Here is a 19320-nt window from a genome sequence, read left to right on the forward strand (position 1 = left end):
TTACGGTGTTTATGGCATTCCAGAGCGCACTGGCAAAGTGAAATGCAATTATTGACAGAGGATAAATAATTCGAAGTATCAACTTTCGCAGAGTCGCTCGTCAGAGGGTACTTCTATTCCAAAGACTATTCTCCACCCTCGACTCGAAGCGTTTTATGGCATTCGAGAGTCAGCTGGCTAAGCGAAATGCAATCGTCGGCGATTGTTAAATAATTGGAATTATCAATCTATCAATTAGTCTCGATTACCGCGGGAGAAGCTCGGGAAATTTAAATCCCCGGGTATAATAATAAATCCGGTCAGATTTGACGCCATCGTTCGAATGAAAATGATGTATTAATTACGGCCGATACGATTTCAGGAAGAACGAAATTGCCGGACGAGCTAATTAACGGGTAACATTGTCGTATGAAATATTTTACGTGGCTGGTAAAAATGGGTTAGCAGGATGTCTGGTACATTAAGCTAATGAAAAGTAAATGAACATTCGAATACATCGAGGTTACTATTACATCTGATGCTATAAAGTACATGTATGTACCTACATAACGTTCGTTCGATCTTCCGCGTGAATATTGATTCAGCGAGGAGACACGCGTTATTCAACTTTTGTTGTAGAATTAATTTAAGCGACCGAGATAATTGACAGCCAAGGCCCCGCCGCGAAAAAAGTAGGTAACCATCAGATTAGACCCGATCATGATCGAACATGACACCGTCTTCGTTCAGGAAAAAAGACCGATAGAAACTTTAGAAATTTTCCGCTAATGCCGAAACGGTTCTGCAAACAACTGTTTGGAACATGAATAGACTGTGGATCTCTATGAAGAAATAGAAACCTTAATAACTTGAATAGATAGAAGAAATAAGAACAGAATGATATTTCTAGAGTGCGGATCTTCATGCAAAATAAAAAATGTTGGCATTGATTAAAAGACACAGCAGCGAAATAAAAATTTCTTTCTTCTTTTAATTATCTGGTTAAGCTGTGACCAATACGCTGATGTCTTTAAATCTTTTCAATATGTTCACTGCTTTAAATTGTGCTTACCCGTTTTCATCATAAATGCATAAACTCCGCAGTCTAGTTATTTCATACATCTTCAATTTTAAAAATTTTCCTACAATTTTGAATTTCATCCGCTCAATTTTCATCCACTAAAATACCCCACATAAATTTAAAAATTAGAAAATATGGGATATTTTAGTCAGATTTGATTTACACGTTCTCTACATTGGAGAAAATTAGTAGGTACCATTTTTATTTCATAATATACGTCCTTTAACCCCTTGCTTTACAGTTACAGTGATTAAAACGTCTTTATCGTATGGCTACATTTATTTCAATACTTAACTATTAATTACAAACGAATCAAATTTTATTTCATCTAAAAAGAAACGCGTAACATCCATATTTCTTAAACTTTGTTCGAATCTTCATGACGAGTCTGACTCGTTAAAATACAGCAAGGGGTTAATAACAAAAAATCGTCTGCATACAAATTTCTCTTCTTTTCCACGTTCTCCAAGTCCTTTTCTAACTCAACCCGTCAATCTTTTTATTTCCCGTCTCATTTGCTACATCCCCTCTTCTAAAAAAAGGAGTTGGAAGACGTTTACGATTGAAAAGAATGAAAAAAATTTCGGTTGTTTCCGATCTTCGATGGGAATGATCTTCATCAGGTGTCCAGCAGGAGCTCGTGCCTCTGATCGAGTATTTCCAGGACACCGAGTATCGACTAGACCGGGAGCAATGCGGTAGACGACAGACAAGCCTCTCTCTCCTGAATTGTTCATTTATTAGCGTAGTCGCAGTTTAAAATCTAGAACAAACTATGAGGATAGCGCGCGAGGTCCGACGTCTATAAATTCGGTCCTAGACTCCAAAACTTGAGATTCCGTGCGCGGCGAGCATCAGACGCGAGGAGGTCGTCCTGGAACGGCTTCGATCTGTCCGGCTGGTTGCGCGGCTAAGGCGCCGATCTATATAACACCTTCGAGGGTAATGCAGCTTGGACACGATGGATAAAGATTATAATCTTTGACATTATCCCTAAAACAAACTATCGATGCCGAGAAATTTATTCCGCACTCCGTTTGTTACTCTTTCGAAATGGTTCGACGCTTCGTTATCTTCGGAGGAGCGAAAGGTCAGTTTCGTGGCTGAACCTTCGAACTTGTTTCCAACAGGTGCATGTACATGCAAAATAAAAATGTTTGTAACAATTTTAAGAGACTGTAAATCCGTGTTACGATGTTTTCACGTGCAATTAACAGGAAAGACTCGGAGAAACCGCATAAACACTCATAAATGTACTGAATGCGAACCATTATATTTTTGGAAATAATATTTAAAATTAAAATTAAAAATAAAGACAAACTCTACAAATATTTGCAATATATTCTTCAAATAAAATACCATTTTCAAAAATTACTGCCTCTCTCAAATAAATTATTTTATTTCAAAAAATTACTACATCAAATAAAATATTTTATTTTCAAAGTTGTACGCATACTTTAAAAAATAAATAGGATTATTTATTATTTACTCTATTTAAAATAGTATTTTCCTCAGCTCTGCAGGCTACGAACTTTCTGAATGACCTGGTACATACAAAATAAAAGTGTTTGTAACAATTTTGAGAGACTGTAAATCAGTGTTACGATGTTTCCACGTGCTTTCGTTCTTGGCAAAGACTACGTAAAATTCGCAGTCTAATATTTGCTTTCGCAATTAACAGGTTGGACACTTGAGGTATTGTATGATTAATTATAACTCACGTAACGCGAAGAATAGGGTAAAAGTTGTTCAGTTTCATGGATGTAACTTCGGACTTGTTTCCAACAGGTACGTGCAAAATAAAAACGTTCTGCGCGAACAACTCCTTTCCAATTAATGTCTGTAAATGAGTGTTACAATATTTTTCAATGTTCTTGTCATGTTCGCTATTTCATATTCCACTGATCCATTCTTGCCGAGACTGCATAAAATCCACAGTCTAATTTTTGTTTTCATAATTAACAGGATGGATAACACGCGAAGAACAGGGTAAACATTGTAAAATGCTAAACGCTGGTGTTTTGAATAATGTTGAAGCCGAGATGGTTACTGAGCGATGAAACATTTTTGAGCGATAGTGTGTAACACATTCCACGAGTCACTGGAGTGCGATGAAACATTGTGGCATTAATCAGTCAAGAAGATTGAGAATGCACGTGGAAGATGAATGAAGCACTCTTGCAGAGGGGTGAGGTTCGAAGTGAAATTAGATGAAAAATGGGTGAAAGATTGACCGTCAAACTGCGATGACTGGCATCAAACGAAAACGACCGGCTTATTAAAAATGTTCAACGCTGTTTGTGCGACTGTTTGTGCGAAATGATTAATAAGAAACTATTTCAAGAGTTGATTAACTTCGTACAGTGAGTGGATCACTGTAAATAAATATAAAACCTGGCTCGCAATCGTGTTAAACACATTAAGACGTTTCATTTAACTGTTTAAAAGGTCGCAAATTATCATTAGGTATATCTTGTGCGAGTTAATTTTGCCAAATGGGGTTCTGAAGACGTTGTACTTCGTTTGAAGCGCGCACGCTGCATTAACCCCTTAACTCTCATATCGCGTGAGTAATCAACGAGTAAGTAAACCACGCTACTTACCGGAACCGCGACACTTTTTCAGGCCCCCAGGTCCTCGTAGTTAATGCGGCAATAAAACGGTTAGGCTCCTAGAGAGAGAGAGAGAGAGAGAGAGAGAACGGGAGAGAATTCTGAGAAGTCGATGAATTCCAGAGGGAACCACGTAGCTGAGAGCTCTTCTGATTCTCTATTTCTAAATCTGCACGAATTAATAATTCACCTGTCTCGTCGCGCCTTCTCTGGTCTCATCGAATTAAAATTGTATATCTCAAAAGAAATAGTGACACACATCGTTAACCCCTTGTCCTACAGACTCGCGACGAAGATCCTGAACGGTGTCTAATAACTATGTTATTAATCTACTTTATATTATACCCCTGTGTTATTCCGCGGGACCAGTAAGTGGGCGCGAGTGGGCGCGGGGATAACGTGAAAGTTACAGTGATTTGATATACCACATCGCTAAAAGTTCTAAATAGTGCTAAAATAGTGCCAAAACATCGTCTGAAATATGGCGGAGAATGTAACATTTAATAATAATCGATATGGTTTCGTAATAATTCGCATTCACACCGATGCATCGCGACGAGAATCTCCTCAGTGGTCTTCTTTATATTATGTCTATGATTATAGTATACCAGGTCATTCAGAAAGTTCGTTGTGGAAAACATCCGTTCTTGATGTGAACATACCATACATTTTACATCGATTTGTCAAATAGCTTACTTCAGGCAGCTGATTAAAGTAGATGTGTTTGCTTTGGTTATAAAAATGGAAAACTTGAAAAATCGTGCAGTCATTGAATATTTATATAAAAAAGGATTAAGCGGAAAGGAAATTGTTGATGGTGTGGTGAATGTGTTAGGGGACAGTGCTCCTTCATATGCAATGGTAAAAAACTGGGTTGCTCTATTTAAACATGGTCGTACAGGCATTAATGATGATCCACGTTCAGGACGTCCAAGAATTGCAACCACTTCAGAAATGATTGATCATGTCCATGATTTGGTTTTGGAAGATCACCGATTAACTGTGGTTGTGAGATCTTAACTAATTAATCAGGTGTGAGAAAGCTATTGACAAGATGGGTGCCGCATTCGTTAAATTCGTATCAAAAACGCATTCGCGTGAAATGTTCTCAACAACATTTGGATCGTTTGCAAAAGAATAAAACTGATTTTGTACGTCGATTTGTAACCATGGATGAGACTTGGGTTTACCACTACGATCCTGCATTGCGACAACAAACCGCAGAGTTGACTGAGTCCGGTTGTTCAGCTCCAAAGCAGCCAAAGTGGTCAAAATCGACGAAGAATGTCATGGCATGAGTTTTTGGGGATGCAAAAGGAATTTTGTTAATTGGTTGCCTTCAAACCAGGAAAACAATAACAGGAGAGTATTACTGTAACCTTTTGGATCAACCGGATGCACAAATTCGGAAGAAAAGACCTGGTTAGCGAAGAGAAAAGTCATTTTTCACCAGGACAATGCACCGGCTCGCAAAGGTGTCCTTGCAATAGCAAAATTGAAGGAGTTACGCTATAAATTGTTGCAGCATCCACTACATTCGCCATACCTGTCTCCTTAGACTTCCACTTGTTCCCAAACCTCAAAAAATTCCTACGTGGCTGGCGTTTTTCATCAAATGAAGAAGTTACAATAGCCGTAGATGAGGATTCTAGAGGTCTCGAGGAAAATCATTTCAGAGATGGGGTAAATGAATTAGAAACTCGCTGGAAAAAATGTATTGAGCTTAAGGGAGAATATACTGAAGAATAAATATGTTTTTACTCATTAGTTCATGTCATTTCATTGTTAGGCTACGAACTTTCTTAATGACCTAGTATTTCTATGTACGTGATTGAAGACTGAAAAGTTCGAATGTTCTAGAGAAACTAAAGAAGAAAGTTAGTGTACAGAAATTATGTTGGGATCATTAGAGACTCTGTTATTAAAGTGCGTGGTAATAACTTATTTCAATATTTAATACAATAATAATATTCAGTGGTGGTTGGAGGTGGACAGTCTAGAAAATAACGAATGAACTGGAAAACGAAGTGAAAGACTAAACTGGCGAACTAGAGACGAATAAATCGTGCGTTACAAGATGGCGGTGGGATGGCAAGGCGTGAAAGAAGTGCACGGATTGCTCAGATGGCGAGTTTATTGTCGGCGACGAGCAAGAACAGGCTGATCGCGTTCGAGGAGGTTGACAACGGTCCGTTATCGTTACAGTTTCGATTCTTTCTTCTGGTTCGCCTCGTCATCGACTGACGACGACGACGTTATCATCGCATAATGGCCCTCCGTGTCAAGGCCGGCCCATGACGCAACCGTGTACAGTGGCAAAAGATCCCGTGTAGAGTAGGCGACAAATCGCCGCGTTATTGTCGAACGACATCTCGCCCACTTTGAACTCCGGATTCACCGCGACCTGAAAACGTAAATATCGTTCGATTATCGTTACCCTCCTATGGCATCGCGATTGCTCGGCTTCTCTTTCTCCCTCCCTCTGATTCAGCTTTATGGACCGGGGCCATTTATTCGCGTGCAGTATGGAACCGGCTCTTATCCGACGCGTTCCTATTAACGTCATCCTCCGGAGACCGATCCGTACATCCGATTAACGTTCCCTTTACCGTTTAATGTTTTTCCGTTATGCAATCGGTGCGAGTCGTGCTCGCTTTGCTCCTTCTCGCGTTATTGTACCGAGATCGGTGATCGGAATGAGTGGGACTATAGCAATTACTCCGCGTATCGATTTTCTGCTATAATGGCTCCTCTTCTGGGAATCTACGTGGCACCGGTTTTCGCGGAATCTTTGCAAATGGGTCGACCTTACGTCAAAACGGTGTGTCTCGAAGGGAGTTTTGCGGGTTCTTTTTTTATGTTTGTTACGAACTATCTGGTTTCGGAAATTATTCGAAGAATGTGGACGTACACTCGAGAATTATGTATTAAGAGGTACGCTTCATTTTTAGCAGACTCGACTTAATTTGATTTACTTCGGAATGCATCGTTTGACGCTTGCATTGTCGATTTCAAAGGTTTCCCGCTAAAACCGTGCACGGAGAAATTAAATAAATATTTTCTGTTTGAACAGAAAGGTCACCAGCAACGTGCAGATTTTTCGAGAGAGCTGGACAACTATAGAACCATGCCAGCCACCTTTCCAATCATTTTGATATCCAATAGGAATCAACTGAATATACATCGAGTGACCTTTTCACATATTTATTAAAAATCGCACGTAAATAGCATTTAGCTTGAATCCAACCATTCGCGTACGAGAAAGTGAACTAATAAATCATTTTACAATCAGCATACTCAAACAATGAAAAGGTTGAAATGAAAGGTTCTTATTTTTAAAAATAACTTCACACAATCTTCCACAAACATTGCTAATCCTGTTAATAATCTCCCAGGAAGTGAAGAATCGAAAAAAACATTGATAAATGGACTGCGGATCTTTATCCATTTATGGATTATGAAAATTTTCAGGAAAGGTTCAAATATTCAATTCGATACAATTTTTATTTGTCTTATTGTTAGATCTACTTGTTTTCGATTTTATTTCATTCCGGTTTCTTAAAATTTGTCTAGAAAAATTGAAAAATGCATAAAAATCCGCAGTCTATTGATAAAGGCGACTCTTTTGTTGAATCGCGATTCTTCGAAACCGTACCAAGGCTCTACCATTTTGCATAAAGACGCGCAGTGTACTTCGGACGATAGCAAAAGCATAAAACCCAGAATCTACCTATCAAAGAACAGAACTACCGTACCGGAACGCACAAACATGCTCCGGGACCCAATCAAGGCAATGTCAGAAGACCCGTACCTTAAATGTATACTGTCCGGGCTGGAGCTCCGATATATCCACCCACTGGCAATCGATATTGTGTTTGTACACGTCGCTGCAGTTTACTGAAATTCCTTGGTCACCGTAATTGGCGCATTTGTACCTGAAATCGCGGACCGTGGCTTGTTTAATTGGCCGGCCAATTAGACGGGTCGTCGCGTCCACGCTCGAAAAATCTCGATGACGGGACTTTGGCGACGGGGACACTCGGGAAACCGATCGTTTCCGATAACAATTACCGATGGGATCAAGTCACATGCTCTGATGCACCCTGTATATTGAGTTCAAGTAGCTGCAACTTCTTTAAAAATGTCTTTACAACGTCTCGAAAAAGATGTCTGAAATAAAACGTCTTTAAAACGTGTCGAAAAAGATGTCTGAAATAAGACGTCTTTGAAACGTGTCAAAAAAGATGTCAGAAATAAAACGTCTTTAAAACGTGTAGAAGAAGATGTCTGAAATACGACATCTTTGAAACGTGTCAAAAAAGATGTCTGAAATAAAACGTCTTTAAAACGTGTAGAAGAAGATGTCTGAAATACGACATCTTTGAAACGTGTCAAAAAAGATGTCTGAAATAAAACGTCTTTAAAACGTGTAGAAGAAGATGTCTGAAATAAGACGTCTTTAAAACGCGTCGAGAAAGATGTCTGAAATAATACGTGTTTAAAACATCTTGAAAAAGACATCTCTAACACGTCTCGAAAAAAATGTCTGAAATAAGACGTGATCAAATCGTCTCGAAAAAGACATCGTTGAAACGTGTCGAAAAAGACATCTTTAAAACGTGTCGAAAGAAATGTCCGAAATAAGACGTGTTTCAAACATTTCGAAAAAGATGTCTGAAATAAGACGTCTTTGAAACGTCTGAATCAGACGTCTTTATTGTAAATCGTAAAATAACATGCGCATATTGATGTTTCGAAAAACATGATTTTCTACGTAAACAAAATTTTTAATTTTCGCTTATGTTCCAGCCGTTCAAAGGTGGGGCAACTGCTTTAAGCGATCATCGTCAGCCTTTTTCGAAGTTGATCAAAAGCATCCCGGTTATCGAAGTTAACACCGTACCCGTAAGTACACATTGAACATGATCCCATCCGTATGTTCAGATCGGTTGTTTTACCTCGGCTCCACGCCCGGAATGCACTGATTGTCCTCTAGGCAGAAAGACGCTTTGTGGCCCTCGGCGAGCCTGGTCCCGTTCCCATCGAACACGTCGAACGTGGCGAACACCTCCATCGAGTGGTAATGCCTGTCGTTAACAAGCCGTAATGCAGAATTAATGATCGTGGCCCGATCCCGCCTCGAGTAATCTCGACGCCGGCGTCGCGACGATTGGAAGCCAGACTACGGGGCTCTCTTCTATTCATGATTAAAGATCCGATTCCCAGGCAGCAGATAAGGATGCGAAACGGGGGAGGTTCGGGGCGTAGCTTTCGCGATTCTAATACATTTTACCTTGGACAACCGGGGAACGCCTATTAGACTCTACCCGGTGTCCTCGAAGTACGGTGAACCCTCAAATACGTTTTCACCGACTCCAGATTTGACCGACAATAACTTTGGCCGACAACGCCTTTAACCGAAAACGATTTCTACTTACAACGAATTTGATCCTCAACGACTTGAGACGACCACAGTATGATAATACTGTACCATACATATACTGTATAATACATGCTGTGGTCGTCTCAAGTCATTGTGAATCAAATTCGTTGTCGATCAAATTCGTTGACGGTCAAAATCGTTGTCGATCAAATTTGTTGTCGGTCAAATCCGGAGTTGGTGAAATGTTGTCGGTGAAAACTGTGTCGGGGAAAGTGTCGGCGATTTCCATGGGACCCATACAGTCTTCCCTCGCATAGTGTCACTTTTGTCTCCACCGACAGTGTTACTTTTTGATACATGTAACATTTTTTAAGCATTCTTTCAACATATTTTTTACACATCATTTACTAAACGAATTCTTCTAGCGTTACAGAGAAATTGAAGTCGTTTGGTCCATTCATAAAAAAGTTGTTCTGATTTAAAGTGTGTGGAATCAGTTATGCTTCTTACTGTATATCAGAAAGAAATTTCTGCGAACAATACAGTAATTTTTCGTGGAACAGGGAATTTATTAGCGCGACGTTTTGCAATAAAACAAAATGTCGGAGAGCCGCAGAATGTTACCTCTGTCGTGTACGGTCGCTTCTCGATATTAAGAGAAAATAGAAATTCACCGGTGTCGATAAAAATGGAACCACATTGCTGCGAACAAGTTTGAAACCGCCAACGCCGCTGGACCTATATTACTTTTCTCCCCCCGTCGCCACTCTAATAGTTGTATAAAACATCTAGCAACACCATTGCCGGTGCCGTGAGAAAATGGGAAAAACCGAGACACATTTAAAGTTTGCCTGTCCAATTTCCCTGGCGAGGCGGAAACAGGGTTGATATTGATATTGTCGCATTTGTCTCCTGTGGTCGCTCGTTCATGAAATGTTTCTTTTAGCAAGGCCAATCTTTTCGCCAGAGATTGCAAAATTCAATCCAACCAAACTTAAAATGTTGGACATATACCATTTCCCAGAAACATACATGAAATCCAATAATGATGTATCTCAAAGAATCTATTCTTCTGTATTTATTTGAAGGTTGTGGCCTTGCAGAATTTTTGAATTCCTGCGACATGTGACTGCTCTATTTGAAGTAAAAAGAGAAAAAAAATCCTACGTTGTAATACGTCTTAACTTCCTATGACCTTAATTCTAACTTCCTATGACCAATTTTTTTATTTTATATATTTTATATTATTTATTATATATTTTATAGTAAAGAAGTAATGACATTTCGATGATCTTGAGTTATAGTATCTTTTTTCTAGGAATCTCGAATGTATTATGATGCATTATTTATTTCTCTGTCATTTTTTTCTATTGTTACTTAAAAAAAGAGCAGAAACTTGTCCCAGTTCCCACAATCACCCTGTACAGAGTGGAATATTTTGCGAAATTTTATCCGTTGCATCCTGAAGAATTAACCTTGTTCGGATTTTTTACTAAAAATTTGAGTCGATTCTAGCAGTTTTGCAGTATTCGCGAACAAGATAGCAGCTCGGCCATTTTTGCAAGAGCGATTCTGTTGAACAGTGAATAGCGAGTCCAAGTCGGCGGTCCGATAAGCAATTGACCGGCGCTTTATCAGGGATGTTTCCGGCGAGCGGAACGCTTATCACTCACATGTGACACATATGCCATTCCCAGAGGTGTTTCGGGACAGAGGGCCGGAAGTCCGCGGTCCCGGCGTTCAGGATCCTCGCTGTGAATCGGAGCAACCTCCTTGTCTCTAGGTGCCAGTTTTCCGACTCCCTTTGTATCGTGTAGGCCGGCGAAGCCACGCAATTCTCCTCCATAGCGCATTGCAACCAATAGAGCTGTCTATCCTCCAAATGAGCAGTCCGCATCAGTTCCAGGTGATCGAAAACTAGGTCCGCCATCTCTCGATGACATACCACGCTCGCTATGTTTTCGACGCTTCCTGTAAACCAGACGAATCTCTCTAAAACAGTGATGGGTACACTCCGGATTTTATGCATTTATTACAAAAATGAGCGAGTGCAATTTAAACCAGTGGTGATATGAAAAAGATTTAAGCACATCAGTGTATTAGTTTCAGTTCAACAAGATAATTAAAAGATGGAACAAATTTTTATTTCGCACCTGTGTCTTGCAAACGATGCAAACATTTTTTATCCTGCGTAATGTCATTTATGCATAGTGTCGTTTTCTTTATAATTCCAGTAATTAAAACGTCTTTATCCCGAAATATGTCGTAGAGGAGAAAAGAAATTTATAGTTTTTGTGTGGCCACATTTATTTGAATGCTTAAATATTGAGTGCAAACGAATCAAATTTTATTTCATTTAAAGAGAAACGCGTTACATTCGTATTTGTTAGACTTTGTATAAATCGAAACTGTACAAATCTACTGGATTGCATAAAGTAAAGAGCAGCCTTATTTTCTCTCAAAATATTGGAAATGATATAACAGCATCTCTAAATTTTTCGAATGTTTTTACCGTTTGAAACTACACCTACTAATTTTCGTCAGAAATTTATAAAATCTGTATACTCGTCACTGTTCTAAAACAAAGTATGATGTTCGGACTCGTCGATCAGGATAATGGAGAGCCGTGATCCGTTCATTCTCGGAATGAAAGTAAATCCAGTTGTCCATTCACGAGAATGATTAAGCCCCTAATCTGCTCGGAAGAATCCCCTTCGCTTCGAGAATTCCTCCAAACTACAAACGGCGCTTGTCATTCTCGAATCTGTTACCTGGCGATTCTCTTAACACCAGAGGCTCGAACCCTTCCACCGTCTCGCCGGCCAATTGGCATTCCTTTCCTTTTCAATGAAACCAGGAATCCCACACGCGCGTACACACCGCTACCGTATCGCATTCATCATATCCGTCTGTCTCATTACAAAACCGTCGAGTGCGCCTCTAAAGCCGGATCCCCACTCGACAACGGCCGCGTTAAGCCGCGACATAATTCAATAACTCCAGTTTACCGGCGGCTTGATCCAATGATACCGAGAGGTTTCTGTTTTAAATATGCAGAAACGGATATTCATTGAACAATATCGAAAGCTCTCCGAGTCAAGTGTTGAGCCAGCTTTACGAGACGGAGAAGGTGTGTTGTACACTCGAGAATATGCTGTCGTACGAACAAAGAGTTCACCAACGAAGGTTCTACCTACATAGCAGACTCTTGGATACTCCTCGATCTACTGTCTGGAAGGATCCAGCCGTATAAATCCATTTTTATCGATATTCTCTTATAAAAATGACAAGATTGCTTTTATTTAGACTTTGTACGGCTCCCTATTGTAATACGTGCTCTACTAAAGATATCTGTACAATCATTTCCTCTGAAATTATTTTTATTACTTTAATAATTGTTAAATAGATATTTGGTCCCGGTCATTTTCACCGATGGTGGTAGGCTTAGGTTATTTAGTTGATTAGGGTCGTAAGAAACACTGCACTATACAGGGTGTCTCAAAATTCCTTCAACATCCGGAAATGGGAGGTTCCTGAGATTATTTGGAGCAACATTTTCCTCTGCAAAAATGGCGTCCGCGGCTTTGTTAAGGAGTTATTAACGAAAAACACACGACTGGGCCAACACGCGTCTAGGTCGCGCTCTGATTGGTCCGTGTTTTTCGTTAATAACTTCTCAACAAAGCCGCGGACGCCATTTTTGCAAAGGAAAGTGTTCTGCTTGAAATGATCTCAGGAACCTCCCATTCCTGGATGTTGAAGGAATTTTGAGACACCCTGTATATGTATTATGATATTATAATGGCCTAATTTCATTTGTTTTTCAATTCTTTAACTATGCTCCACCAATCCGATCATTCTGAAAACAGGTGTCACTCAAAAATATTTATATTTTCTACCCTTCGTAATTTGCTCAAAAAATTTATTATAAATACATATATATAAAAAATAATTTGCTGAAAAAATATATGATATGCAGGGGGTAATCTCGAGTATTTTCGTATTCTTTTCATCTTAATGTGCTCATTAACAAGCGAGGAGAAAAATGATAAAGCTTATGGTGTGAGCCTCATATTAAATGAGGGGTTAGCGACTTAAAATTTTGGAGGATTATCTTTCAACCTAAAAGCAATGTTTTGCACACGATATCAATAATAATTGTTATGGGGGCCGCCGGCCGGTGAATACTACGTTAAGACTTATCCTGCTAGACCTTTGTGGACGAGGATTCTCTGAAAGAATATTTTCATATTTGTTCATCCAACCCGAATTATGTTGATTCACTGGACAGGTCTAAAAATTGAGTTCGGCATTGTTTCGGCGGTTCCTCTACCTGGACAGTCGACAACCTTGTCGTGCAGACATTCGGTGAGACTGTTCTCGTCCCCGCGACACTGCACCCCGCTGATGATCATCGGGACCCTCTCGCCGCCGAAAAAGTTGGTTTGAATGGCGTCGGAGGCGTAACCGAGACCCAATTGCCGGCAAACCACCGCCGCTTCGAACAGAGACCAGCCGTCACCGCAGACGACACCCCAATCTAAAACAAAATTGCACCGGGGCCTGCATTATATGCGCCCACGCCCAAATTGACACGCCGCGAAGCCCTTCGACGCGCTGCATTCAGCCACCTCGCTAATTCTGTCTGCTTTTGTTTCGCGAAAATGTTCATCACTGCAAGCGGATTTGCTGGTAAGCTGAAGCCTGCAGTGGCGAATTGTCGGCAAACACCTCGCGGAAGAGTTTCTGCACAGTTCTCTTTGAACTTCGTTGGGATCTAGAAGATGCATTAAGGTTGAAGGAAGTAATTGGCTGCGATACATTTAATCCCTTCAATTTCGGTGCGATTAACCGAGTTACTTTGACTTCGTTGCGGTCATGTCAAGTGTTCTATTATCTTCGAGAATGCAAGAGCACGCATTTCAGGGTCACCAGAGATGTCCATTCCGCCTAATGGATACCACGAGGCGGTCGATTAAGCGGATACTCTGGCTCTTTGAACGGTGCAGCCTCTCATTGCTCCCGGGACCAAGAGAATCGTCATCGTTTTGCCAATACGTCGACCAGAGACGTCCAACTTTCAACTGTCCTCGGCGGAAAACTTCAAACGTGTCCACACGTTACGCGAATTGTGCTACACCTCATTTTGTTAGCCTGTTTTTTCAATTAGGGGGCAGTCTCGCTTCCAGGATTGCGAGGGTACGGGATGCACCTTCTCATATCTCAATAATGCAAAGCTTTTTGGTAGTCGAAAGCGCTGAATAAAAGATCAATCGGCCGTAATCGCCTCCAAATTTCCTATTTTTACTAACAATTCGCATTAATCGGAAGCATAAAGCTGCGCAAATTACGCCTCGTAAACGTAAAAATAGGAAATTTGGGGACAATGGCCCTCAGGAGCTCTATTTTTATATAAATAATAAAACTAATAATAATGTTACCATTTAGATTTCTTATGAAAGAGGTCGACTCATTTCTCATTTCTTGATAATGCACAGATGGGCTTTTTCAGTAGTCAAAAAGCGCTAGATAAGAGATCAATCTAGGCCGCAGTCGCCCCCAAATTTCCCATTTCTACGCTTACAACTTTGTGAGGCGGCTTTATGAAAATAGCTGCCGAATAATGCAAATTACGCCTCGTAAACCTAAAAATAGGAAATTTTAAGGCGACTGCAGCCTAGATTAATCTCTCATCTAGCGCTTTTGAATACTGGAAACCCCCATCTTTGCATTATCGAGAAATGAGTCTACCCCTTATTAGGAAATCTAAATGTAAGTAAGTAAAAATCTAAATGGTAAAATTATTGAGTTTCATGGGAACACTTGAGCATTAACACTGGAGCAACAATTCAGTTCAATTGCGAAATCTTTCGCAATCTTCGGTAACCTTTCCACGCCCCCGGACATTCGAGTTGCAGGCGAAATGTATAACAGTCTGTTGAAAAGGCCTAGCGGAAAGTGAAAAATATGTCCAAAAGAGAACCTCATTACCACCTCGACAAAATGACGAGTAACGATAACGAGGCACGCAAATGCGAACGTGGCGTTCCATTCACAGATTGTCTTGACGCTCCCCAAGGTTCCTCAAGTTTCGCTAGTAGCTGCGCCAAAAATGGCACAGCCTTGTTGGACGTCCCTGGCGCGTACACTATACCTGAGTTTCCTAGCTTGACCTCGACTCTGCCTTCGGCGTGTATACGTCCACCGGCTAGCCTTATCGCCACTCCCTGCTGATGGATATCCTTGATTCTCGACTTCTCCGGCTTCCTTTTGGGCTTCTTCTTGGCCGTCGTCTCCCCCACCTCGTCCTGGTCTTCGCGGGCGCAAATTACACCGGCAGTCTCGCTGCTCTCGCAATCGGAAGTGGCCCATCCGTCGAACCGGCATTTCGAGAGCTCGTCCTCGCTTCCATCGCAGTACACGTTGTCCATCCAATACCTTCCTGGAACGTTTTCGACAGATTCTTAGTCCCACAACCCCCCGCCCCACCGTGAACCCCTTTGCAACCCCTTTGGACACACCCTTCCTCAAGGTTAGATCCACAACAGCTGCTCAAATCTGGCAGATTTTCGAATATATTTAGTGATTCACGATAAACTTTACGATTTTCATTGAATCTATCTTGATTTCTAGGGTAAATGTACCTATTACTGCGGGTGTACGAAATTCACGTAGAAATAAATAGTTTGCCCCGAATAAATTTGTACGATTCAATGAGAATGTGTATTCTTGTTGGCGAGCCGAACGAAATTTGTCAATCATTCTCATATTTCTATAATCTCTGTATTCGAAAAACCACTCTTCGTAAAAGATAAAAATAGGCTATATTTCTTCTATCTTGATCACCAAAGTACTGTTGTTCACATGATTGTACATTCTTTATAGTGCTTTAAATTGCATGGATACGCAGTAGTTGGTACACTGCTCGTTTTCATCCGCAGTAATACGTACAAAATGAAATCTATTTTATTTTCTAATATTTTCTTATGTTCGTAGTAGTTCATAATATGGCTGTTACCAAGACATTCAAGACAAGGCGTGTTAGCAAACAGAAGCCAGTCGCCGACACATGAAATAACAACTTCTATAAAAATACGTATTATTATTTCATGATAAATTAGGAATAACAGTCAAATAAAGTACGATCAAAGCATGGTACCGCAGTAATCCGTACAGTTACCCTATCCGACGATCTTCCGCGGAAGAGTTTCGATAATTTTGTGAATAGTGAAACGGAGAACGGTTCGTTTGACGGTGTTAGGTTCAATGTGGAGTACAAGCGGCGATGAGTAAGGGTGGTCGGGGGAAGTATTGGCTACGATGAAGAGACAATATTATCTCACTTCTGGCCTGGCCAAAGTGACCGTTCACCGTCGGTTTAATTGCACCGTCGAAGCCTAATTGCCTGCAAACCACAGCGGCCTCCAAGTAATCCCATTCGTCGTCGCACACGCTGCCCCATTTCCCGTCGTGAAGTATTTCCACGTTTCCTGCGCGCACCAATCGAATTATTAGCTGACAGTTTTCCGGTTCCGTCGGAGCCCGCAGTAAACTTTATGGACCGTCACGGAAATTACTCGGGTTCAATCCTGCGCGACTGCCGCCGCCATTTCGGCCTCCTGATCAGGATGGATAAACAATATGGCCGCCGTAAACGTTCGACGGGGGAGGATCGTCGTTTATATTCTCTGCTTTTTGCTCGCGACATCTGCGCAGTCTTTCTCCTACGTACCGCATATATAAACCTTTTGCTTGCCGAACAATCACGGTGATCACTATTTCGGGAAAATGGCGAATGTGCTATCTTGATTGTTTTAATACGATGAATCGTATTCCCCTTGCCCTACCATTTTCTTTACAGTTACAGCGACTGAAACGTCTTTATCCTCTGCACTCGAAGCTATTAGGTTCGGAAGAAAGTTCTTGCGGTCACACGAAAAACAAAATTACTTTTCGAACGACCTAATACAATGGAACTATTCTCAAATTGACACGAAGGATTTCGTCCTTGAGGGTTAATGATTGATGATAAAAATGGATACGCACAATTCAAAGCAGTGGTCTTAGTAAAAAGATCTACGGACATCGGTGCATTAGTTTTAATTCGATAAGATAGTTAAGAGAACAAAAAATTTTTTATTTGGCTCCTGTGTCTTGCAATCAATGCAAACATTTTTCATTTTGCATAAAGATCCGCAGTCTATTGATTACAAACGAATTATGTCCTACTTCATCTAAAAAGATTTACGTAACACTCGTATTCGTCAGACTTTGCTAAAATCTCCATGACGAGCGTGGCTCGTTGAAGTACGGCAAGGGGCTAAAGAAAAAAAAAAAAGAAGAAAAAGTAGAAGCATTTTGCTTGTGGATAAATTGATCTGGAACACGAAACAGAAGAAGGAACGAACGCCCTCGGAATGTAGTATACCCAATGGAGGGCAATAAAAATTGACATGCGAACGTCTGGGACGGATTCTATCCTGTTTTATGGTCCAATTTGACGGTGACCATACTCGTCCCGTGACCCGGCCGTCACGGTTCTCCGGGGCTACGTGACGTTTACTACGCTGACACATAGTCGTTGACATAAATCATCCTCGAGTTGACCCCTTTTTAATCGGCATTGCATAACTTACACCGCGTTGAACTGCAACTGTTCCGCGTAAAGCTTTTTTTTTTCGTTCCTCTGCCCCGGATGATTTACAAGCACTGACGCGGCGCGCGTGTCATTCTTCGTTTATCATCGGTACTCGATGACGCGCGACGCTCGGGGACGGCGTTTCTTTTGCATTGCATTGCTGTTATTTTCACAGAACTAACGCAGAAAGATATTGCACAATATCGCAGCGATCTTGGAAAGCAGAAAATACGTGTCAGGGTGTAAGTTTGACGGGCGGGACCACCGAGCCGGAAAATAGGAGGAAGAATTTACAGCTCCGTGCTCTCGGCGGCAGAAAAATTCAAGAGTTTGTATCTGAAAAAAGCAATTTATACTTCGAGAATTCGTGCGCCAACTCTGTCCGTGTCGGAGCTGGCGGATCCGCCACGCGGAAACTTTTCGAAAAACAGGAAAAACCGAGCGCCGTTTACGATAAGAAGTTTGCCGAACTTCTGGGAGAAGTTTCCGCGGGTCCATTTCCGTTTACCTTCGTAGCTATGCTGTCCACCCACGAGCTTCACCGCTCCTTCCTGTTTCTTCAGCTTTCGGAAGTCCTTCTTGAGCTTCTTCACGATCCTCGCCTTCTTCTCGCGCACCTTGTCCCAGGTGTTGTTGCCGTTCGCAGACACGTCGAGCAACATCGACAAGCAAAGTCCGAGAAGAACGGTCCTCCAGTTCATCTTGAATCTGATCTCGCCGTGAGCTACGATGGCGGAAGGCTTTCTTCTCGGTAAGAAGGATTACGGGATCTGATTACGCTCGGAGCGGCCGGTCGTTCATCATCGCGTTCTATCTCTCGGAGCCCTTCATTTTTCACGGAAACCCTTCCGCCGTCGAATAACCAACCGACGATCCCTTTATCAACAAGTGGTCGATCTTCTCTTCACTCTCGGTTCAAGGAGAAACGCAGACGGCGCCGCCACGCATTCAAATCGCGACACGTGTCTTTCGTTTACCGATCCGCGAGCTACTGGTGCGTGCACACGCCGATCACGCAACGCGATACGTTTGCCCTGGTTCGAAGACGAGATATCACGCTTCCAGCCCGTACACTGTGCAACTTCGCTCATGCTCGCCGCGCACATGGCACATCGCTTTTTCTAGCCTCCCTTCCTTCTGCTTCTTCTCGGGATCCCAGATGATGATGGCTCACCCGAGGACCATGACGAAGTCTCCGCATGCGAAAGACATCCGCACTAATTCAATGGCAGAATCTGTTTCGTTTCGTTCATCAACGCATTCGGGACACTTTTCTGGTTAGAATATGTATAGACAAACAGGACAGATCTGCCCACCCGACTAATTCGGATAATCGAGGCTCCACTGTATCGTGGATTACATTAGTGAATATGATCCAAATGGTACCGTGTCTGGTATCGTTTCAAGCAGAAAAGTGTCACGAATATGTTCGTGAAAGTTTCATCAAAAAATCATTGAAAACAACCACGTTTTGTCACTGTATTGATGGTGGTGTCTGATTTCGTCTAAATGTGAAATCGTATTGGGAAGGTATGGTGTGAAATAACTGTGAAACTCATTTCTTTTAACCCCTTGCTTTACAATATCGTGTCTGACTCGTGATGAAGATTCTGAACAGATTCTGATA

The 19320-nt window shown here is 41.4% G+C and overlaps 1 protein-coding gene and 1 long non-coding RNA gene across 2 annotated transcripts in view; one reads left to right on the plus strand and one right to left on the minus strand.

Annotated features, from left to right (window-relative positions):
- The window catches only part of LOC143216171 (uncharacterized), a 34698-nt gene extending 25562 nt beyond the window's left edge, over positions 1-9136 (plus strand). The window contains exon 4 of the long non-coding RNA XR_013010523.1: positions 8482-9136. This is a non-coding gene — a long non-coding RNA (uncharacterized LOC143216171). The remainder of the gene's footprint in view (positions 1-8481) is intronic.
- On the minus strand, positions 5385-18443 carry LOC143216170 (lysyl oxidase homolog 3A). The gene is made up of 8 exons (XM_076439012.1): positions 18202-18443; positions 16399-16545; positions 15210-15497; positions 13389-13595; positions 10729-11026; positions 8631-8759; positions 7484-7607; positions 5385-6076 (listed from the first exon to the last, which is right to left on the minus strand). Exons 1-8 carry the CDS (start codon positions 18392-18394, stop codon positions 5954-5956), a joined length of 1509 nt encoding a protein of 502 aa, XP_076295127.1. The 5' UTR covers positions 18395-18443; the 3' UTR covers positions 5385-5953.
- Between the last annotated feature and the right edge of the window lie 877 nt (positions 18444-19320).

The sequence above is a fragment of the Lasioglossum baleicum genome, chromosome 15 (assembly GCF_051020765.1).
Source record: "Lasioglossum baleicum chromosome 15, iyLasBale1, whole genome shotgun sequence".
In the NCBI taxonomy this organism is placed as follows: Eukaryota; Metazoa; Arthropoda; class Insecta; order Hymenoptera; family Halictidae; genus Lasioglossum; species Lasioglossum baleicum.

Coding starts and splice junctions, on each gene's coding strand:
- LOC143216170 (XM_076439012.1), bottom strand. CDS start 18,394: ATGAACTGGAGGACCGTTCTTCTCGGACTTTGCTTGTCGATGTTGCTC. Junction 8,760..10,728: donor GAATGGCATATGTGTCACAT/GTGAGTGATAAG, acceptor TGTTAACGACAG/GCATTACCACTCGATGGAGG. Junction 7,608..8,630: donor ATTCCGGGCGTGGAGCCGAG/GTAAAACAACCG, acceptor CCGCGATTTCAG/GTACAAATGCGCCAATTACG.